A 24,268-nucleotide genomic window follows, 5' to 3' on the forward strand; every position below is an offset into this window, starting at 1 on the left:
TGAGCTACCATAATTATATCAAAACGATTTCATGTTATTATTTGTTCATAGCTGATAAGCGTCATATTCATATCATGGATGAAATCCTGCAACTCAAATGTTATTCCTTGGTCTTTGTCCGTAGGCAATCAGACATTTTTGCACTCCATACAAAATGTGAAGAGTCTGTAGAGAATCTTCGCAAAGAAGTGTACAGGAATATAAGCAAAATTTCTGGAAGCAGCCTGCGTCAAATAAAACAGGTGAGACTGGATGAATATCATTCATGGAACATTGGTATAAACAATCATAAGAGACACAATAAATTGATTTCAATTCATAATAGTCAGAGATGCGGAAATTAGTTGTTGATGGCACAGATTCTCAAGTACACATAATCGACTGCTTGAATCACAAAACGGCAGGTATGAAAAGTACTCAAGGAGTTCTAATGAGTAGATTAAGTGAGAATCATCTTCACAATTGACACAGCATCGATAATGACATCACAAATAGGCTCAATTTTCGAAATTATATTTTTTATTCCACATTCACGGGCTGTGTTCTACGTCGTAAAGTTCACATACGAATTTCACACGTACCAGTGGTACTAATCCCCTCGAATGCTGCATTCAATCTGATAAAATTTAAATTGCAAAGTCCTCAAAAACTGCTGAAGTAGAAGTGAAAATACCGTGGTCTAATAGCATCACTACTCGAGAATGTAGTGCAAATAACCAAAATATGCTTATGTACTTGAAGAACTTCTCGGAGGTACATAACTTCAATTCACAATTGAATAGTGTACTTGGCTACACTAAATAAGTAGAAGTATGCCACTTCTTTACTGGCCACCTCTGGAAATAGCTGGTATTACCTTTATACATCAAAGCTGAAATTGATGAATACCAACATCCTTAGGGTCATCTAACAACAATTTGGTCATATAATTGTATCAATTTATTGTTTTTCATCTTGTTTTTCCAGCGAAAGCTACGGTAAACTATTTTGATTTTCTTAGAATCATGATATATCAAAGAGAAGCAGCCCGCTAGACAGAGAGACTTCATTACAGTATAACGGCAACGATGTTCAACGTCATATGATTGGTGCGGACCTGTACCACGATTACCCGGCAGACGATAACTCAACCTTAACAAAGAGAGGAGTAAATGATGATGCAGGAAATCGAATCGATGGCGGCGGCGATCCGCAATCGAATTCGGAAACGAGACAGATTTTGGACGGCATCAACTTCCGGCTTTCGAGTCACGAAACTTTCCTCTCCGATCTCCTGGAAATGTACACCAACAACTCGCTGATTTTGACGGGCTACGAGAATCGTTTCAACACGATCGTGACGGCGTTTAACAGGGCGGACAGGAAAGACACGGAGCTCAATGGCGGCATCAGGTCGAACAGGAGAATGCTGGAGTCTTTCGCCAAGTCCTTCAGAGAACTTGTCCTCGACAGCAGGAGGCAGAGCTCGGCGATCGTTCAGTTGCGGAAAAGAATCAGGAATATAGAAGGCGAGACGCGTTATTTTTATCGGCGTGCAACTGGTGTTACATGATAACTGATAATTAGGGCGATTTTTTTGTTGACCTAAAACGGAAGATTTTGACCGAAAAAATTAAAATTTTGACTTTTTTTGACCTTGTAAAACTTGATTTTGACAAAATTTTGACCTCATGTATGTGAATTAGGTGTTTGCGCACATAATGTTGGAATTGTACTACTTATCTTCATTTCTGGTTGGAACTGCCTGTTCTTAAGAAGTAATTTGGCCTCAAAAAACTTCTTCGACTCGAAAACTGACAATTTTTTACATGAAAAAACTTTATTTTAACGAAACCTGGACCTATGAAGAATTCCAGTAGTTGAATCATGCATTATGGTAGAAATAATTAAAATTTGTTGTAGTGCAACGAAAGATACTTTCATACCTTCTCGGGTAGAAAGTGTCTGTCCTTACCAAGTAGCTTGCCGAGAACGGAGAAAGAACGTTCAACAGCAGCAGTTGTTGGCTGACAACACTGAAGTTGTGCGTACACTGCTGGTGGACAAACCGTGTAGCTTCATTCTGGCAATGGTGTCTACATCACAATTTTTCATCACGCGCTTCTTGATATTAGAACCATGCAATGCCCACGCAGTCTTGCTTCAGTTGGGATATTGCGGTACGTTCACGTTGAGTATGACACCATGTCAACCTATTTATTTCATTTGAATGTTTATGATTTACAATGAGCAGACAATGGATCGTCTACAACGGTAGGCCTATAGAGTAGGCTACAAGCTGTAAAATGTCAAATGCTAAGTTCACCGACAGTGCAAAATCTACGATACAAATGAAATGCAGGTTGCAAAAAAGTTTTAACTTTGTAAACAATTTTGACATTTTTTGACATGTCAGAAAAAAATCGCCCTGATGATGAGGAATTTACATTTAAAATTGAAACACTTGGATCCATCTGTAGTCTGCCTACTATAGTCCCAACATGCATTGGGTAGTTATTACAAATTTTATATCTTCTTTTTCCACATGATGGGGTTTTGTTTGGCAAAGAAAGCTCTTCTGGTTCATTATGAGTAAAGTTGACAACACAATCTAGGAATCCAGTACTTTTGTGCCATCTGTGACCATATTTCTTTTCTCTGTTTGCGCCATATTAGAAGAGCTCATTAGTGACCTGTTGTATGACTTGTCAACTTGTAAGATTAGATTCTCCTTAAATATGTGCTTTTCTCTCCATCCTTCCAGGTGCCTCGCCGAAAAGTTTTGCCCGCGCCACTGATCTTCAATCTCTACGCCAGTATGTGGATCAGACCATATCGAGATTGAGTAGTAATGAACCCAGCACAACACAGAGAGCAATGGTATCAAACGAAACCATCAAGTCAATCGTGAAATCCACAATATCTACTCTACATGACTCGGTAGTTCGTAATCAAGAAGCTATTGATGGTATGAAGAATCTGCGTAGAACTGTCCGCATTCTGGAATCGGAGGTATCAATATGGCGTCTTAGCCTTATTTATCACATTTTGAAAAATTTGAAGGATGTATAATATGAAAGTCACGCTACTGCACTGGTACAACTGCGCTTATCTCGGTGGGAGTCGTGTTATTTATGGATTGTTTATCAATATCTACATTTTGAGGGAAATTACATTTAAAAAAAATGTCATTTTAGGGCATCACATATAAGATGGTTGAAACTTTACATATGTTCAAAATTAGCATACCATGGTCTGCTATGAACTTCAATAATAATTTCATATTTATGAAAAATATTCGAATTATGTCATTTTCAGATGGCGAGTTATTCATCGGAAGTCGAGTCCATCCCCGAACTCCGTAGCGATGTCGCGGGTATTGTAGCCATGAAAAACTTGGTGTTACGCAACTCGGCTGACATCAGCAAGATCCATCAGTCCGTTACGACCGGAGAAGTCTCTTTGATCGAGTTTTATTCGAAACTGAGTAGTCTTGACAAAACCGTTCAGAATCTGCAGATACAAGCGTCCGACATTGCGTAAGTGGGTAGTGATTTTATCTGTTCTCCCAGAGTACCGGCTATGCATTTCATATGGTCTTTTACGCATTGAGCAAATATCGTCTCTGAAATTAGTTTTGATTGTCAATTTTACTGACGTGAACCTAGCGGAGTGTACGTGCGTACTAGGGCTCTTCAAAAATGACTTTTTTTCTCAAATCGCACTGGCTACTTGATAAAATTGTTAGGTTACCTAATTTAAGCCTGCACACCAAATTTGGTTCAATTCCAACCAGTAGCCGCATTGCTACAGGAGAAGAAAGTTTCTATTTATTACATAAAAATAAATGACAAAAACTTTGAAAATTTTCTGTTCACCCCATGAAAGTGTTAGGTTGTCTCTAGAAAGGATGTTCACCAAATTTGGTTCAATTCCAACCAGTAGAAGCGGAGTTATTGCCGTCGAAAAAGTTGGATTTGAATAAAATAGTATTTACTGTAATAAATAATTAAAGAATTGGTCACCGTAAATACTATTTTATTCATAATCCAAATTTTCCGACGGTAATAACTCCGATTCCACTGGTTGGAATTGAACCAAATTTGGTGTGTAGGCTTAAATTAGGTAACCTAACAATTTTATCAAGTAGCCAGTACGATTTGTGTAAAAAAGTCATGTTTTAAGACCCCTAGTGTGTACATTAATACGATTTCCTCCCGTAGAATACTAATGTTCTCAAATCTTAAATCATTTAAAGATGATTTTTCTTTCTACTAGAATCGACACCTCTGCTCTGCACCGCGACATCAGCAGACTCAATAGCTCAGCGTTAGATGCAGCTTACGGCTTCTCAAATTTCAAAAACATTGTTGGGTACAACATTTCTCAAGTCATGTACGACGTCAAAGATGTATCTTCCGCATTGGCAACTACTGATATCCGAGTGAAACGCGTGGATGCTAAGATCAGTAATTTGAAACTTGATGTCGACAATCGAGGCACGTCACTCCAATTGTATAAAGCCGGGGTTAATGCGTCTTTTCACCAAGTGGGCAACCGTCTCTCTCAGATTGACTATTCCATTACTCAAGCCAACGATATGATATCGAACACCAACACTAGATTTGATGAGGAAGTGGACTCCTTCAACCGCAAGACAGGCAAAAACACAGATTTAATCCAAGATTTAACCGGTGATGTCGGAGATTTGAGATCAACCTGGGAAAGAACACAAGAAGAAGATTTCGGCGCTACTACTGAACGAAATGAAATCATGTCCAGACTGGATGTCTTGACTGGTATGTGTAGTTAGTTATGTTGTTTATATATTGGTATGTGTTGTTTATATATTCAAATTTTGTATGACACAATATTTTGACTTCCGTTACAGCTAACGTTGGAAATCAGGCTAGGTCTGTGACGGCTCTACAGGGCCAAGTTGAAAGTTCCGGATTGGCTCTGGTCACGATGGAGTCGCGTCTCAATTCCTTGGAAAGCGTGGCCAATCGCTTTGGCGATTTTGAAGAATCTACAAATAGAAGACTCAGAACAGAGGTAACGCTGTGGCATTTTACGACTGTGGATGATATTGTCATTTGTGACTTTATGGTACTATGATGCTGCAAATTATTGTCAATACTTCATGCATACACAATACGACGTAAAGATTGTCGTAAATTTCAAGACAAATGTCACATGTATAGTATATCACCTTCTTAGTGTTGTATTTCCTGCTGTACAGAGCAATATTTACGGAGAGGAATTTATAAATTCACTGTGGGATAACCATTTCAGATATTGTCATATATGGGATTAATTCCAATAACCTCTCAATTTACTGGTATAACCTCTTTCTGATTCGTGCTCTTGTGTTTGGTAACAGCCATCTTAAAATTTGAGTGCTCGTTCTCATGAAGAAGCCTGTTGAAAGCTGTTTACAGCAAACGTTGTATAATACATAACTACAACATCATATTATATCCATTTCCATAAGATGAATGCGACGAGGGAAGTTAGGCAAAAGATTTTGGAGCAGTTCTCCAGGCTGGAAAGCATCGACACGCAAATGAACGAGTTGGTAAATTCGGTTCACATAGCGCAGAACAATATTATGGCTCAACGAGGTGATTTCAAGTCTTTGCTTGACCGCTCAGCAAACCAGTCACAATCTCTGCGAAGGCTCACTCAAAGACTACACAACGACTTTACAGGTTGGTAATTGGGTATGTACAGTTACATACTAGTGTCGAGTATTGAGCATAAGCTTGCCGTGTGTATAGTGTACATCAGGAATGCGCACTGCTTGCAGTGGTGCGATTTACTTATTTGATGCAGAGGTTACTGTGGTCTCCCAACCTGCTGACTGAATAATATCACTGCTCCACCTTAATGATACCACATTTTCGGGTCTGCTTACTAAAGAAAAGCCCAAATGCAGCGTATAGCTGTTTATTCTTCAATATGGTGTTAATTTTGGTTGACTTTAGCCCTAATCCAGTCGATTTGGTGTCGACATCGAGCTTTTTTAGTATATAGCCTAGTAGTATTAGTATTGGTACACGGTGTGGCCGAAAGGTTCTGGCAATCTACTGAAAAAGCTAAACAATCTTCCGGAAATGGCTTTGCGATATACTGATTTATCCTAATCGCCATAATGACCATTGACCATTAACCACACTTGGGGTACAGCAACAATTCTTCCCTGATTAAAATGTTTGCAAAGTGTATCTTGGCCTGTATTAAATTTCAATAGACAGATAGTTGTTCTATACGCTGATTCTTGTCACAAGTCTTCAAAGGTTTGTACTCCCCATCGGTCACCAAGAGACCTGATCATGTCCAACAGATATGTCTGTCTGTGCAGGAACCAATGTAACGAGAGAGTTGTATCGTAAAATTAACGAGCTTCACCGAATGATTGGGAGCGTGAAAGGTGAAATTAATGCCTTCTCGGCCAAAGCGACGGCTCAAAAAGCGCGGTTTGAAGATATCGAGAGTGACGTTTCCGAGTTACAAACTAGGTGGGTCATCGTGGAGCTGATCATTGGTGGCGTATTATTGTGATGCATAATTTTGATTATTCAACCTAAAATCAATAGATTTAGTGTTTGGTCTTTGTTCTGTTTTTCGACAATTAGAATTCAAGCATTTATTCAACGCAAGAAGTGAAGAAATCTTAAGATTTTTTAACCCTGTTCAGAAGCAAGTAACTCGACTAATAAATAATTCGTAAACTGTAAAAGCTTCACTTCAGAACAAATTTGAACAGTATTAAAGTACCTTTTGGATATGTGTTGTAGCGACTGGGAACACACAAATAAAAATACACGACAAGATGATTTGTTGAAGAGCTTGACATCTCAATTGGATCAGAGTAAAGAAAAAGGCCGATCGATGGAAGAGAGTCTTAGTACGACGGGAAGTCAGTTACAGCAAATTAAGCAGGTGCGGTGGAATAACGCCATTTCTACAACGCCCGTTAGCGCCACTTGGATTAACCGCGTTACAGATTGAATATTATTTGACCGCCTTAGAAATTTTGTCAAGATAAATTTTATTTGTGTCCGCAGCGTGTAAGATACATTTGTGGGCAGTGTTTAACTTTTTCTTTCAAATTTTCTCGCCACCCCATGAAATTGTTAGGTTGCCTCGAAAAACACTTTACATAAAATTTGGCTCGATACCAACCAGTGGAAGCAAAGTTATTAAACTAGAAAATTTTGGGTTTGACTAAAATAGCATTTACGGTGGGTAGTTTTATAATAAATAATGATTATAATATATATTTATTTTTATTTCATAAATCCAAAACACCAATGCTTGTACAGGTTGGAACTGGGCAAAAATAGGTGTGCAGCGGTTATTTAGGCAGCCTAGTAATTGTATCATGTACCCGATATAGTTTGAAAAGAAAAGTTATATTTGAATTGCTCTATTTCATTGTGAAATTACTATGAAAACAAAGAATTTATACCGTTTATGTCATATTTTACTTCCCACCCTTGAATGTATTTTTTCCGTATTGAAATCACATTCATTTTATGAACATGGACTGGCGTTCATTTTCTATCTTAGTCATGACAACCCCGTGGTTGTTTCTTTAGGCTGCCCGGAATTTTTAAAGAACATACATTTAATTTTCATCTTTTAAATTGTTTTATTTTAGATATCCGATAGAAATTCCGAGGATCTATCAGATCTGAGAACCTGGCGAGACGACATGGACTATACCGTGTATTTCCTCGAAAAATTTACCAACAATCTCATTAACAACAGCAGAGACGCAACTATCGCCAGCCGGCGCCTCTCAACTCGGGTATAAACGCAATTCAGTTTTAGTAGTGTAATTTGTCTTTTGGCTTCTGTCACTGCATGGAATCATCACAGCTGATCACAAATATCAACATGCAATGAACTTTGTAGTAGATTAAAACATAATCTCCTTAGTACAGTGGTTCTCAACATTTTTGTGTTCGCGGACCTCCTTTGGACCGCCGCGGACCCCATTCCCCAGTTTTAGTTTAGATTTAGCTCTACTGTTGTGCATCGTCATCTGTCTTGTGCAAATGTTAACCGTAAGCCTATGCCCGATACACAGCGTCAAAATGAACTTCGTACTACTACCGTTTTTAATATTTTGAGATAAACCACATAGTAAACTTTGTTCAATTTTCTTTTGTGTGTGCAAAGCAATCAAATTTATACACCACCATTTTTGACACCGTCGAGAATTTTAGCCTGCAAGGATGGTGTTTAAGTGTGTAGCTTCTCAACCTGTTCATTTATAACGACATATCCTAGAAGTTATTAACAGGGAATTGTGTGATTTTATGATTGAAGGATCTGTGAATTAGCAGCTTACACGGGGTCAATTGTGGAAATAAAGTTCGATGTTTGTGATCCTTGTGCAAACCCAAGTCGCATGTAAGGATGGGTACAATTTCTGCATAAAGTATAATCTGGCATTTTCATGTGACATAATACATACAAATCTGAATTTCTTCCCTGTTTAAGCCGAGACCATTCAAAATTGCTCGGAACTGACCCCCTATGACGGAACCATTCATGACGTGCTGGCCAGCCGCTTCTATAGAACTGAGATGCATAGGATCCCGCCTCGTGATTTGGAAACTTGTAAATATCATCCTCTCTTGCAGGTGTCACAGCTCGAATCTCAAGGGCAATCCTTCGCTGTGCAAGTCGACGGTGTCAAGAGAATTGTGAACTCGAATGCCGCCGGTCTCGCGCAACAATACTCGCAAGTTAACGGCCTCGTCGCGAAAGAATCCGAGTTTCAGGTTTCGTTGGAAAGAGTTGAACGGGAGTTGTCCCGCATAGATACGCTGCAGGCAGACCTGACAACTGTCTCTGATAGGTATGATACTTTACCACGCAGACAGGTTAGTGTTCTAATCGTGGTAAGGTATTTGGTGGGTGGGTGCTTTCAAAGTTCAATTCAATTTACTGTTAACAATTTCATTATTTCAATACACCACAAGACTGCGATACAAGGAAAGATAGGAAACTGTCTGAACGACTTGGAGTGGTCTTCGAAATCAGACACCCACCTGACCCAGGCGATGTAAAAATGAGGCATGCACACTGAATGCAAAGTAAAAGCAGATAATACAGAAGGTCTGGCGACAAAATGAGGTGACATGTGTCAGAGGATCGATATGTCAGTCTGTGGTCTGGTAAACTTGAGGGCTGAGCAGTATTGATTCAGTATAAATTGTTTGTATTTCGACTTGAATGTGGACATGCTCAACGACTGTCGGATAGCCGGCGAGATGCTGTTCCACACTGCAGGTGCGGCTTATTTGATAGAGCGATGATCTTTTACGTCGACCAAATGGTACTTATGCATTTTTGATGCCGAGGTAAAGAAGTCATTGAAATTTTCGTGGCAGTGACCGCAGTGGAACTGATGCATAAGCTTGGCTAGTTCTTGTTTACGCATATCGTTTATGTTAAGAACACTGAATCTTGCGGGCTTGCCGGCTGAATCTCGCTTCCCATGACATGCCGCCCTATTTCTTGTCACTTTCTTTTTCTATACTATCTTCTTTACTTTCATTCAGTGTGCATGCCTCCTCTTTACATCGCCTAGGCCAAGGTGGGTGTCAGATTCCATAGACTACTCCTTGTCGCTTCGACATCTTCCTGTCTTTTCATTGTATCGCATTTTTTGTGGTGTATTGAACTGATAAAATTGCTAATAAACCAATGATGATGATGATGATGCATATTGGCGAATAACACAAAACGACCACTGACACCCTAAATAGGTGCAAGATACGGCAATATGTTCAGTTTCCTCGTTATAGGGGCTCTCTTGCCGAGTTGTCATGATAATTTCATTTAGCGGAGTGATACCAAAACCACTTTCCACTGTGCAAAATCTGAATTCTGAAAAGTAACTAGTAAATAAACTGGAGTGGAAGCAGCCTAGGAACATAACAAGTGTGCGAAACTTACTTGAGTATTCGGAAAAAGTTGAATTCGTTTGTTACCGGCCAACTCCGATGATGACTTCCACTTCGTCTTCCGATAGGTTTAAAATAGTCCTCATCTAGCCTTATGTTCACTTTTTAGGACAGATAGCATTTCAGAGTCAGTTTCGAGGCATGGCATGCAGCTCGCGAGTCTCGACGCAAAGTCGAGCTACATCTACGACGAAGTAAACACCACCACTTACAGACTGCACGAGTTGATGTCCGATTTCCACGATGGGAATCGAAGGCGATATGCTCGGGAGAGCGAATTGGTGGGCAGTATCGAGGATGCAAAGAGCTTGATTTCCCGAGTGAATTCGAGTGTCAGTTATAACCGGGTATGGACCCAAACTATTGAGGATCATAGGTGTAATAATCATATGAAATGTTCGAATATCTTTTCTGACCAAGGAATCTGTTGTTCCGGATAATTGGTGAAGTGTGGATAAGGATGAGTTTGGATTCTTTTTCAAATAGATGAAGTTTTTGTTAGAAGTGTATGCCATTCTTACGAAATTGATGTAAAAATGACATTTCTTTGATCCATTGGCTGTACCGTTGACGCTATTAACGTCCCGCTATTTCGTGCACAGGCCGGTATTCTCTCCGTCACTGCAGATCTATCTATGAACAAGGCACAAATTGACAACGTTTCATCTGATATTGGTCAACTGAAGAGAGTTATGGGTGAGCTGAGTATTTTCTTGTGATTTCTTGCTGTATATTCAAAAAATTTAATGATGATGAACTTCATCACGAGACTGCGATACAATACAAGCACACAAACTAGTTGAAATGAGTTTATAGATAAGACACTCGTCTCTGCCTACGAACAGTATTAAAAAACATGAAGCGGCATGTGGAATGATCGACAATATTATAGTAACAATCATGCTCTGTAATTGTTATATTAAATATTCCATTGTATTACTGACTGCATCTTAATATGGGCGGAAACAACAAATTATAGTTATAGTTGCAATGTGAATGACCATGCTTACAAATAATTTACTACATTCAATGTTTATTATATAAGAGTCTAAGAGCAATTATATTCACTTTTCAAGCCACCGCCAAAGACCTACGTAACTTGGAAAATCGACTGCAAAAAAGTTTGAACAATATCTCAGGGGATGTTGAAGAAAATCTTCAATCAATACAAGTTTTTAGGCAAAACCTCGAACAGGTAGTCAATTCATAGCGGTTTGCGGTAGAATGTAACACGAAATATTTCCACACAGGAAAGTGACATGACAATGAACGCTGGTAACATGTAAACGATAAAATAATGTTAAATCGGAGTGTTCTTCGTTTTGATTACTGTTATGATATTTCAAGCCTGAGGATTTTCTAGACTTCGTAAAGCGATTTTGATACCTTACAATCATTTTTGTGTGTTGCAATCATGTGTTCTTTTGAAATAAAGGAAATCAGTGACGAATATGAGTGACCAATAAAGTAAATTTTCATTTGTCAGATATTACTTGTGCTACTGTATCAGGATGATTTTGAGTCAGATCATATTCAATTTAATAAGTCATGCTTTTCAAAATCGTAACTATGAAAAAAATTCAAGAATAAAAACGTTGAGTCGTCTGCGATAATCTTTTCCATCTTCTCATAGTCAAGTCACAGCAAATGTTGCTAACAAAAATATTGGTGTTGTAATAATAAATCAATTGAAGTCTGTTCTTTCTGCTTTTTGAAAGGCATCTGAGGATATCCGTTCAGCCAGACAGCAAGATAGCGTTCAGGATTCATTGCTCGCGAATTTGTCAACATCTCTTCAAGCTCAAAACGGCTCGATTCATGATATTGTTCAGTGGAAAAGCGACATTACCTCTGAGCTTTCAGACATATTACGACATCGGAGAGCTTTTGAATCAAACTTCTCAATGTATAGACAGGATGCTCTAAGCACCACCCTCGATTGGTATGTCAATTCTTTTGATGGCAATAAAATACAATATTGCCATTGAGCATTGGTGCAATCTGACGAACAGTCACTTATCTTTGATTAGACGCAATGATCCCATATAGACTGGATAGGTCATCTTGACAACAGCAACATTAGCACCCTTCTATTGTCACCAACAATATCACACAATCTGTCAGAGCATACACTCACTGATAGCGTAATGGTGATGTGTCCGGCTTCTTGATCGGTAGGTCGTAGGTGCTATCCCCGGCCGGGTCAGACCAAAGACTCAAAAACTGGTATCCGCGTCCGAGGGTATCTCGCTAGGCGCTCAGCATTCATGGATGGCATGGATGAGCAAAAATGGTGGTGCAGACTAGATGACCTTACTTGAAAGGTCGTATCGCATCTCCACCGTCAAAGCATCACGATGGCAGGGTTGTAACCAAGTCACAATGCTCCGAGTCACAAGTCAATCTCACTTTTATAGTTTTGACTCGAGTCAAGTCGAGTCATTTTTAATCACCACAGAGTCAAGTCCGAGTCCAAGTCATCGAGAAGAGGTTCGAGTCCGAGTCATGGTATTATGACTCGAGTCCGAGTCCAAGTCATTGTGTTGACCGCTCAGTTTCCAGTTTTTGTTAAACCCACTTTTATAACTCTGTTTGGTGACATCGAAGGGTTCGCGTTTATGATACACTAATTTTCCTCACTTTTAACAGTTCTGGTCGCATTTTCAAGTACCAATACCAATAGACGAAATCCCAATAGGGTGATGACTTTACTATTCTTCGAAATTACAATGAAATCTCGGTCTTAGCCGTCTGAGTCTCGAGTCACATGACTTGGTTCGAGTCATGCGCAATGACTCGAGTCCGAGTCGAGTCAGTACACAGACTGACTCGAGTCGAGTCATTTCCGTATTTTGAGAAAATGACTCGAGTCAAGTCGAGTCATCAGAAAATCGTGACTCGAGTCGAGTCATAACTCGAGTCATTACAACCCTGCACGATGGTGTGGTTGATGGTTACTTCAGTTTCCCAAAAAAGTAGGAGCACTACTTTGCGGACCTCCTCTGGTCTCTATCAGAATTAATTTTCGTATTCTGCCTTGTACTAGTGTGCACTTGGCTGTACCAATTGTAGCGATAAGCGAATATATCATGCTCACGGATACCCGTCATGTTGTAGGATAGAAACCTTAAAAGAGGAAATCTCAGAGGTGCGTCTATACGCGCAAGTTACGGATCGAAAAATGGATTCGGGACTCGCTAATCTTTCGTGCAGCATCCGCGATTTAGAAGCCAACACGCAAGTGAGTGGGTCAACTGGTCGTTGATCCATGTCTGGTTCGTTGTCGTCACACGAGTATACTTTTGTTCAGCAATCGATTCTTGGTATTGAAGAAAACGTCACCGTCTTAGAACTGGGAGTAGATGAAAAACTTAATAGAGAACTTGGAATGTTGAAAATTAACCAACAGAATCTCACTGGCGCCGTCACCAGCTCCGAGCTATTGATCGACAAAGTGCAAGACGAATTGAATTTGTTGAAGGAATGGAAATCAATGAAGTTGAAAGAATCATCGTTGGCTCATCATTTCCGGTCGGAGATTATGAAAAAGGTTCGATTGATAGCTCATGGCAGGCTTGTAACCAAGTCACAAGTCAACCTCACGTTGATAGTTTTCACTCGAGTCAAGTCGAGTCATTTTCGATTCACCACCGAGTCTAAGTCATTGTGTTTGCTGTGCAGTTTGACTTCAATCCTGTTCAGCCCTCTGTTCTCAACTCTGCTCGAGTGATAGGCCTATAAAATTGCTCGCATTCATAATATCGTAGTTTTCCTCAGTCTTAACAGTTTCTTTCCCGATTTTCCCAGCATCTGGACTGATAGACGAAATACCAATAACGCGGTGACTTTACTATTCTTTGAAGTTACAATGAAATGTCTGTCTTGGCCGTCCTAGTCTTGAGTCATATGATTTGATTCGAGCCATGCGCAATGCATTTGAAAAAATGACTCGAGTCAAGTCGAGTCACCATAAAATCATGACTTGAGTCGTTACAGCCCTGGTTGTTATTCAAGTAGAATTCGGTGTTATGCCCTCAGTTTTCACTCAATTACAAGTAGGTACAATACATGTATATTCACATTGAAACGAACCCGTATATTTTCGGCTGGCACTCGTCAGGGGTAGATTCTTCCATAATAATAGTGTTGCATTAAACCTTGGACCAGATGACAGGTCGCTTGCAACTAGAAGAGGAAGAATTCATTGAAGAGCATGTACCAGACAACTGCACTGCTGATGATGTGGATGCGTCCACCATGATGTATGTCAGATTAGCAATGCTGGCGATTGACCAGGACATCTTATTGGCCAATCTGACCGGAGAGATTGTGGAGAACACAATTCAGATTGAAGGAAATGAAGTCCGAATGATGCAAAACTTTTCTGCAGTCCAACAAGATATCACTAGCTTGTAAGTAACTACTGTCTTGAATAAAACAGTATTGAAGCTTAAAGGGTATTCAAACACGAGACAAATGAATGCAATTGAATTTCCGGTAACTCGCCCTTGCCGATAAAATTGCTATTTTACTACTCCAGATCAAAAGATTTGAACCAGTGTTCTGAACGAATAGACAATAGTTCGATGCACTTGGAAAAATCGCTGAATAACTACTCGAAGCTATCGTTTGTGAAGAACGCAGTTGAAAAAGTGATTTTATTTGTTAACAGTAAAATTGAAAATTTGGTATTGAGAACAAAGGTAAGTCGTTTCACTATTACCTATTCAAATCCTAGTCCCGTGCTCGCCTAGTAAAGCAAGCTACAGATTCCTCCATTATTTATATATAGAAAAGACACATCATGTAACAGTGGTAATGGTGTATATCTGGTAGCAAGCTATATCTATATGTTTACTACATGAAACATTCAATTCATCTTCTTCGACAGCAAGTTGAGAATTCCTCAAATAATATCGGGGAGAATCTCTCCGAGTTGACAAAGTTGGTGAAAGATTTGGACGCTGAAAATCAACAGGAATTGAAAAATGTTACGTCTCTGATGGCACATACCTTTAATCTCACCCAACAGCAAATGATGGAAGTGACGTCCCGGGGCTTGTACTCATTGAATTCATCTCTCCGGATGAAAATATCTGAACTGGAAGCGTCTAACGTGCAGATGCAATTAGATTCGAAGGTAGGATCCTCTAATTTGGTTTAATAACGTATACTGCTATATGTCTGCCCAAAGTTTTTTCACGTGTATTGTACAAATTCATCCTCACATGTTTTCTTTGTTATTACTATTGCATACTTTGTGAAATCTGTTTGAGTCTCTCTGCTCATATGCTTGTTATTATGCCATAAACTTTTGATTAGCGGCGCATGAATAGTCTACGAGTTGAATGAATTTTTCTGAGTGCAGCCCCCGAACAGTATACACCAGTTGTCGGGAACCTACGGCTCGCGAGCCATATATGGCTCTTTTGGGTAAAATGTATGGCTCTTTGCCGAATTTTTATTTTTGTACCTCAATATTGCAGCAACTGCTTAGTAAATTTTTATCAGGGCAAGAATAGGCTAATTGTTGTCGTGGCTGTATAAACATGACAAGACAATGGCGTCTTCAGGGATAGAGGGTTGGGCCCCTTTTCGAAATCCTCAAATTCAAGTTGCTTTCGCACCAGCTACCAATACCACTCGCGAGTTCGATGCACCCGACATCGTGCGCCTCGAAATTTCGGATTGCACGATACGTTGATGGATCGAATGATCAAAAATAATAACAGTTATCTTGACGCCTGTATGACAATGCAGGTTGCAAATACATATTGTCTTCCTGATCTACGGCGAGAAATGTGTTGCCGTGAAAGTGACATTTACTGTTTATGTTCTTGATGAGTAAGTAACTTGGTAGTATTGGCGTTAAAATGTTGGCGTGTTGCGCAACGTTATGTTACCGCCGAATAATTTGAGAATTGAGAAGTTGATCAATATTTAGATTTTCGGAATCAGTGCGACAGTTACATTCGATAATTATAAATTATAAGCTATTCATGATGAATTGCGCTGTCATGGATGAAGCTTCAGATGTGGCGTCACATGTGCCTTACATCTCCTTTCGCGCTTTATTTTCGCACAATAAATATGCAAATTGCGTAATTTTTGGAGCAAGAATGTTCCAAATCTAGTCATTCTAAAACACCGGTAGAAAATACCAATATTCAGTAAAAGTTTCACAAATTTCGTTCAGTTGTCCTGACGACAGGTGATGCCCTTCCTCAGTTGCGTTCTCTGACCCCACGTCAGTGACGTATCACACCTCACAATGGGTATGTACTGCTGTAGTGACCATGTTTAGCTCCACCTACGCATGTGATCATGGGTCCTCAAATTGAAAATGAAGATCAAGATGAGCCTACGATCTCGTATAGCTGACCAAAGTGGATTCATACTTTTACTATTGTCTACATCTGTTGTAGATGGTAATTATCTCAAGTTTAGGGTCGTATCGTATGACTTTCACCGTAATACAATTAAAAACATGTAGGTTAACTTGCAAAAGATCCATGTAACTCAAGTTTCGCATGCTCAATTTAGGCAACCAATAATGAGTAATAAAAGTTTTTACAGAGAAAAAGTGTGACGCTCACCACGAATTCCATGTAGTGCGATCGATGCTGTGGTGACGTCACAAATTTTTAATTGTGACGTAACAATGGAGTGACATATATGGCTCTTTGGGGGTTAAAATTGAAAATATAGGGCCAATATGGCTCTTCGGACGAAAAAGGTTCCCGACCGCTGGTATACACTAAGAATACCGGTGTAAAATCTCCCGCTGTTGCAGATCGTGGCTCTCAACACTACCGTGAGTGTGCTAACTGATCACTTGGAAGATATCACTGGCCAATTCGCTACTATCGCCGATTACGTTCGCCAAATGCAAAACAGCAGCGGTGGTTTACCTGTCGCCAATGCCATGCTCTGCGGAAAAGATTCACCTTTCCTACGTTGGTGCCGGAAGAAATATATTACATCTATGAACAGAGAAGTAAAGTGAGTAATTTTGGAGGATTGCTTCTCAGACTCCTACATTAGGATAATAAGCATTCATCCTTGCTATACGAATGGCTTTCCTTGGTGGCAGGCTCCTGGTTTTCACTGAATAACCCAAGGCTGTAACCAAGTCACAAGGTTCCGAGTCACAAGTCAATCTCACTTTTATAGTTTTGACTCGAGTCAAGTCGAGTCATTTTCAATTCACCACCAAGTCAAGTCCGAGTCAGTGAGTAGAGGGTCGAGTCCGAGTCATAGTGTTGTGACTCAAGTCCGAGTCTAAGTCATTGTGTTCACTGTTCAGTTTTGAGTTCAATCTAGCTCAACCCACTTTTTGCAACTCTGCTCGAGTGATATAGAATGGCTCGCATTCATAATATCGTAATTTTCATCAGTCCAAACTGTTTCTAACCCTATTTTCCAAGTATCAGTACTGATAGACGAAATAACTCCGAAATAACTCTGAAGTTACAATGAAATGTCTGTCTTGGCCATCCTAGTCTCGAGTCATATGACTCGTTCCGAGTCATTACAACCCTGGAATAACCGTTGTTGATATTTCATGTCTTGTACTTTAGCTATGTCAGGTATCGGGACCTGTTCCAATATTTGTACGATGAAACTCAACGATTGAAATATGTGCCTGAACGCATCGATTCTGTTTCTGAAAGGACGGAGACGGTCTCCAAACAGCAACAGTACTTTGAACTGGTCGTGCAACAAGTAAGAAATTATTTGTTCTTATGTAATCGTCTCCATGATTTATCTTACCGCGTCCAATGTCAGCAGCACATGGGGTCAGTAACGAAGTACTTCTACTTAACAGTTGTCGGTATCTTGGGCGAAACTAGGCCTAGAATACTTATGTTTTTACTTACTTGGCATCGCTGCTTCTACACGTAATTGAGTGCCAGGAATGCTGTTTTGTTTCTGACAGTACGTGGAATACCTGAACTCGAATATAGCAAATGTATCTGACGAATTGAAAGAAGCTGGAAATAGATCACGTGTAATCGACGCAATTCACGGTGGCAGATTGGATGTTCTTGAATCTCAAGCGATGATGACACAGCACACTATCGAAAACATCACCGAGAATATTTCTGATTTACATGATGCAGTCCGCCCGTTATCGGTCATGCCTGAAGATATTACCGAACTAGAAAAAGATTTGGCGTACAGCACAGAAAAATTAGAGACCGCGGTGAGCCTTTAACGTTTTGACACAATCCGAATACCATGGGTTCTTGACCAGAGGCTTGTGAACGGTTTGGTAAGAAGGACCAAATCAGGGGGTATGAGATGCATTGGGGGATCAAACCTACATGATATCTAGAGAGACCAAACAACATGCCAAAGGTCTTTTTGATTTTAATATCATGAGATTTGTAGGAAAGGGACACGGGTTACAAGAGATTTTATTTAAAGCTCAAGAGATGCGAACGATTATGGTCAAGTCACAATGCCAATAGCGACCACAATGGGCCTGGCTCATTGTCTATATTTAGAAATTATGTATCTGTAATGTCACCATTAAATCTTTTCCATTGCATTCCCTTGTAATTTTTGGTCTAGTGTATAAAATAATATACTAAACTAAACTTTCTTTATTCATATTACTATAGCATGGATTGGATTTTTCAGCCTGTTTCTTATCATACTGCATCCATCATTTTCATTTAATTATTATGCTTTTAGTTGAATCACAGCATCACTATCAATCGGAATAACTTGGATCATATCAACAAGAGCCAACATGAAAGGTCCAATGTGATTTTATCCCAAGCAAAGGAAATGTACGCCAATCTGCAGACTCATATGAATTTCCTGTGAGTTTGCTTGTTGACTTTTCAATGGATTTTGGGTCAATCGAGTGTGTTTTATTAGACTGTCATCTATCGAAGATCAGCAAACTTTGAACTATGGATTTTTCGAGTCAAAAATTTCTAATCAAGAGACAGACATTGAAAATCTTGTCAACTTTCGAGTGGATCTGGTGAAAGCCCTGCGAGTAAGATATTCGTGAAACTTATTTATATTATCGGACAGTGATATTTGCTTTCGAATTAGTATGACCTACTCAGGTGTTTACAAAACCTGCTGATATAGGTGTCGACATGTCTTCGGATTTTCGTGTCAGCAAAATTGATTTGGGTCATTATTGTTTGTTTAGGATGTGTTCTGTCACACTTATGCAATAGTCAATATGTAATCAAGAGTGTCTATAAGCATTTTATCTTCAACATTCTTCTTCTTTTGAAGAAAGTAACGAGAGAAACCGTAATTGATCTTTTAAGTGTATTAAGTCGTGAAATTGTTAGGAGTAATGGTGACATTTTTACGCCATTTCCACTTCTTTATTTCTGTCAAAACTACTTTTATAGTAGAGTCCCTTGTTCCAATACGTTTTGTGATCATTTAACGGCAAGATTTTACTCCGACCCACATGCACACATGTAGATTGCTGTGCTGCGGCATATTCATCCTTACTGTGTCTTACACTACACACTAAACAACTCTTTGTATTCCTGGAAGAATATTCAAAAAGCATTCTTGCCATTTATGGCGACCAAAGACAACCGTACAGCTGAAGAGGGTACAAACGCTGGCATGGTTGTGACACGATTTATAGGTGCTCTGCAAAAACATATGAACGGAACGCAAGATGCATTGACAAATGTAATGACAGCTTTACGGAAATTTAGCAACACAATCTCGTATCAGGACCAATTACTCATCAAGGTGACTTAATTTCCTTACTAGGATACATTTTTCGGAATAACTGGTTTGCCTAGCGCGACAAATGCACAAGTTCATTCATTTTTGCGCTGTTGCGCGGTGATTTGTACGCATAGGTAATTAGTTTTCTACATCTTTACGCTTTCAGATAAACGAAATTGAAGAAGGTTTCAACGAAAGTTTGATTGCGAATACAAAAAGTATCACTAGCTTGACGCATCAGGCCGATGTCCAAGCTTACAAGACCGAAAATGCGCTGCAGTCGGCCTTAACCTGGTTTAATATCACCAACCAGAATGCGTCTGAAAAGATTCTGGCCAACCGCTATCTCATTGATAGTCTTCAAAATGAGGTTTGCCGCCACTGAATATTGTTTGAATGTTTTTCTACATTGTTTAGCGGAATATATATCCACTGGTGCTGTGAATTATTACTTCATTACCCATGTACGATATATTGTACCTTCATAGTGATATTTCAGCTCGAAGTCGACTGCAAGCAACTGAATGAAAGCGTATTGTCAACATTTGAAAAGATTACCGCTGTTGAATCTGTTACAATTCAAAACGACATAGAGCTGAGGTCTTTGTTATTGAAATCACACAATGAATCGGCAGCCAGGAGTGATTCCATTGAAGAAACATTGAATATTGAAGTAATGGAACTTGAAAAAGGTCTGAAAAAGGTATGCTACGTCGTAATAATAATATAGTTAGTTATTTCATGACTGCTACTGTTTTGAGATTATTATCACCACAGATACATAGGCCTACACATAAGTTAGATTTAATATTTCATGCTGATCGACATCCTAGACTCATTTCCACTTTTGTGAATATTCGGCGCAAACTTTCCACATGATATCTCTGGAATTTTATTTTAAGTGCCTTGAAATATCATAGATTTGAATTACTGTTGATGTGAATTCATGTTTTAGTCACATTTCTTAAAATTAATCACTGAGAACCTCCTTCCAGGATAATAATTTTGTTTCATCATCACAAATCTATTTTGGATTTCTCGATACTACAGCATAGTACTTGCAAATAATAGTTTACTGAACATGAAAATTCGATCTTTTGTCTACGGCCTGTTGCTTGATTCCTAGGTTTTGGAAAAGGCAAAAGCGAATAACGCATTATTGCAAGAAACGTCACTTTCACTGACTTCAGTTAACTTCACCATGGAAGAAATGCAGACTACCATAGAGCAGAGAGTAGATGGCATGTTGAAGCTGGCTCAAAACAACTCGGCTAAAATTGCTGCGCTATCTCAAGCAGAAATGGATGCCACGATCAAACGTCGAAATATGTAAGCTCTCCAATTCTACATATGTGATTAGTGGCTCGGACCATACAATAATATATTGTATAATTATTGTGTTGAGGTTTTAGATCAAGTATTATTACCTCGCTGTTATTTCGTAGGCTCGAGCAGATCGATGAAATAGACAACACTGTTGAATCACTGGTGAACTGGAACGTTAATGAGGAAGTTATTTTCCGCAAAATTAACAAGTCTCTCGAATCAGTGATGTCTGCAAATCAGGTAACAAGATTGAGCAAGGAATAATTGGTCTGTTTTTGTTGTTTTTATTGTTTCATAAGCACGGTATTTTCTTGTCCATTTGGCATTACGTATTCTATTAGGTATATAGTTCTTTAAAACTAAAGCATTTCAGATGCATGAATCGGCTGTTCAAGATATATTAAACAATATATCCCTGGTTAGCAGTTGGATGACGGATTTATTTCAGAAGATTGAATCTAACGTAAGTAAATGGTAAAGACCATATTTTAATGTTGTTTTAAAATGATCTGTTTCTATCTGTTATAGAACAAAAATATTGAGGAACACTCGAGTGCGATATTTGCTTTACAAAATCAATCAAATCATCAAAATAACCAGATTAATACACATTGGAATGAAATAGAATTGCTTCACACACTATCAGAGCAATCGTCAGAATATACGAGTACAATACTGGATATGATGTCGGCCATGAAGAAAAATCATGTGGGCCATCAAAATGATCTTTCCAGGTGAATATTAACAATGAATTAGTCACAAACAGAATCATTTCTGTACTGTTTCGCAAAATAGGCATTGGGCCGAGATTCAACGACACCAGAGATTACTGGGTAATGTCACAGAAAATTTGGACGACGCGATAGCTTATCTTCGAGAAACAGACAACAAGCTGTCTCGTAAGATTGATGATGCGTTTGAATTGAGCAGCTCCACTATTTCTGAAGTAAATCGTTTGAATTCATCATACGATGAGATGGGAGGTGATATCGTTCTTTTGCGATTACAAATGAAAAACTTGACTTTGAAGTCTCAAGAAATGTTTCCAAGGTGGATATCTACCTCGCAATCGATTTAAGCTAGTTTGCAATATTGGAATTGAAGATTCATTTTCTGAGACCAGTGCACTCAAGACTTTTTTCCAAATGTCTTTTTATAGTATAAAATTGGTTGTATTCACCGAATTGGTCTGATTTGAGCCTGATCCAGCCATCGCACTGTTAAATGTTCTGCATTCAAGGCTGAAAGAGAATGACGCCAAGTTATCGGCTGCGTTATCGAGAGTGGAAGACACAAAATTACAGGCTCTGAACGAAAGCTTGGTTAGGCTGCATGTTGCATTTAAGGTACGCTATGTTTGTAGTTATGTGATTTATATGTATATCTTGAATAAAGAATCACGAGTCTACATCACGGCATAAGCTCTGTGACTCCACTTCGAGGATTGTTCTCTTCTTGTTGCTTTGATTGAAGGTACTGGTTAGTCGGTGTATTAGTTTGTATGTTCCTTTCAGAACATATCTGCCTTGGCGCAAAGGGACTTGGTGGAATCCAGGGATTTTGACGTACTTTCCGGTACCATTGAAAATCACGTAACCGAGGTGTTCAGATTGATTATAGATTTGAGGAATTCTTTCAACAAAGACTTGGATATTGCTGCGGCCAATTCGACAGAGGTTATTCGGATGATTACAGATCGTCTGTTGAAGCATATTGACGCTCCATTTGTTCACGACAACTGCTCTGATGGTGTTGATTCCAACATGGTAAGACCTATCGGATTCGAGTACCGCAGAGAGATATATTATAAACGAGAATAGTTTGGATATTTGCATCTCTGCTGAAAACTTGTAGCCCAAGGCTTGGCAATTGGATGTTAACCAAAACATTTTTGTGAGCTTTTTAGCTTTCAACCCGTAGCAATGTCAGAGGGACATCTCATGGTCATTATTATCAAGTAGACATATTTTCGTTGGTAATTGTCTTAAGTCCTAAAATACAGACTTGAAGTCTTAAGTCCTAAAATACAGACTTGAAATCTCAAGTCCTAAAATACAGGTTTGAAGTCTTAAGTCCTAAAATACAGACTTGAAGTCTCAAAGTCTGTCATATTTATTCTGTAGCGCTTTAATCCTCAACTTGATTCAAATCTTGATACTGGATTTGTTATAGAATCGTTCAGGTACTCGGTGCCGATACTATGTGAGATGTTAATTCTGAAAATTAGACACTTCATTGATGTTGGATTCATACAAGCTTGAGAATGCTAATTTATGGAGTTATAAAAAAATGAACCGCACCTGACTACCGCCATTCTTATTTCAGTTTGAAACTGTCCTCAGCTGGCAGAATGACAGCATTCAGTCGTTGATGAGCAAAGTCCAAGGGTATGAAACGAGACTATCGGAAAACGAAAATGTTGTGTCGATTTTGAGGAAGTTTGATGCACGGGTTGTTCAGAATATGTCGGATATAATTGAAAATATCCAGACTAGCAACATGACTACACTCTATCTGAAATCCGATTTTGAAAGGTAATTTTTAATTTTGATCGATCATATCTGTGTCCCCAAGCGTTTTTACATAGCTTGTTCGAGTATTGTTTGTTTAAAAATAACTTCAAAATTTCAGTCATCGAGCCGTGTTTTATACAACTGAATATAATTCACCTGTCTCATATCAAACGTTACGCAATAGCAAAAATATTGACAATGTTTTGAATGAATATTAATGAGACGACGAACGATATAACTATGTTTATTCTGTGGAATAATTTTCGTTATTTGAACAGTCTGTCATAACTGAACAATTTCAGTGTACATTTACAATTACCTTTTTTGCAGACTTGTGCTTGATTCCCAATCAACAATGTCCACGTTTGATGAAGCAATCATCCTTCTCAAAGAGGAGCTGTCCGACTTGAAAATAGACAATTCAGATCTTCATTTCCAGCTCATGAATGATTCGATACGGTCATCTGCAATTTTGCAAGAATTTCGTAACAGAACCTTTCAGACTGAAGTAGAAGCTAACAAGTCCAGTGCCGAAATCGAGGCTTGCAAGGAGAAAATAAATGCATTAGGAGAAAGAATGGATGGTGCTGATGGACATTTCAAAAATAGGTGGGATCTGAATACTTATCCGTTAAATCGCAGCGTAGTTTTTGTTGAAACTGGTACTGTTTCTGGTTCATAATATCAGAAACAGCTTTGCCGTAATACAATCTGTTGGCAATTTGAGGTGTAGATATATCA

General features: G+C 39.0%; 2 protein-coding genes across 2 annotated transcripts in view; one reads left to right on the forward strand and one right to left on the reverse strand.

Moving 5' to 3' along the window:
- The window catches only part of LOC145446483 (uncharacterized), a 103,297-nt gene that overhangs the window by 71,262 nt on the left and 7,767 nt on the right, over positions 1–24,268 (reverse strand). The window lies entirely within an intron of this gene.
- Positions 1,622–24,268, forward strand: part of LOC145446471 (uncharacterized) — a 48,379-nt gene continuing 25,732 nt past the window's right edge. Inside the window, exons 1-35 of the mRNA XM_080324767.1 lie at positions 1,622–2,991; positions 3,298–3,518; positions 4,258–4,778; positions 4,871–5,034; positions 5,474–5,690; positions 6,344–6,500; positions 6,780–6,924; positions 7,646–7,795; positions 8,637–8,854; positions 10,075–10,312; positions 10,568–10,661; positions 11,042–11,160; positions 11,684–11,907; positions 13,083–13,206; positions 13,276–13,515; positions 14,133–14,377; positions 14,506–14,668; positions 14,857–15,105; positions 16,759–16,967; positions 17,546–17,690; positions 17,905–18,171; positions 18,666–18,796; positions 18,855–18,978; positions 19,503–19,709; positions 19,855–20,058; positions 20,188–20,391; positions 20,815–21,017; positions 21,134–21,254; positions 21,388–21,477; positions 21,543–21,748; positions 21,810–22,064; positions 22,255–22,360; positions 22,529–22,780; positions 23,340–23,548; positions 23,858–24,136. Of these exons, the coding sequence (XP_080180893.1) occupies positions 2,857–2,991; positions 3,298–3,518; positions 4,258–4,778; positions 4,871–5,034; positions 5,474–5,690; positions 6,344–6,500; positions 6,780–6,924; positions 7,646–7,795; positions 8,637–8,854; positions 10,075–10,312; positions 10,568–10,661; positions 11,042–11,160; positions 11,684–11,907; positions 13,083–13,206; positions 13,276–13,515; positions 14,133–14,377; positions 14,506–14,668; positions 14,857–15,105; positions 16,759–16,967; positions 17,546–17,690; positions 17,905–18,171; positions 18,666–18,796; positions 18,855–18,978; positions 19,503–19,709; positions 19,855–20,058; positions 20,188–20,391; positions 20,815–21,017; positions 21,134–21,254; positions 21,388–21,477; positions 21,543–21,748; positions 21,810–22,064; positions 22,255–22,360; positions 22,529–22,780; positions 23,340–23,548; positions 23,858–24,136 (6,836 nt within the window). The 5' untranslated portion in view covers positions 1,622–2,856. The remainder of the gene's footprint in view (positions 2,992–3,297; positions 3,519–4,257; positions 4,779–4,870; positions 5,035–5,473; positions 5,691–6,343; positions 6,501–6,779; positions 6,925–7,645; positions 7,796–8,636; positions 8,855–10,074; positions 10,313–10,567; positions 10,662–11,041; positions 11,161–11,683; positions 11,908–13,082; positions 13,207–13,275; positions 13,516–14,132; positions 14,378–14,505; positions 14,669–14,856; positions 15,106–16,758; positions 16,968–17,545; positions 17,691–17,904; positions 18,172–18,665; positions 18,797–18,854; positions 18,979–19,502; positions 19,710–19,854; positions 20,059–20,187; positions 20,392–20,814; positions 21,018–21,133; positions 21,255–21,387; positions 21,478–21,542; positions 21,749–21,809; positions 22,065–22,254; positions 22,361–22,528; positions 22,781–23,339; positions 23,549–23,857; positions 24,137–24,268) is intronic.

Source organism: Botryllus schlosseri, chromosome 9 (assembly GCF_051294905.1).
Source record: "Botryllus schlosseri isolate E-star chromosome 9, Bs_hap1, whole genome shotgun sequence".
Taxonomy (NCBI): Eukaryota; Metazoa; Chordata; class Ascidiacea; order Stolidobranchia; family Styelidae; genus Botryllus; species Botryllus schlosseri.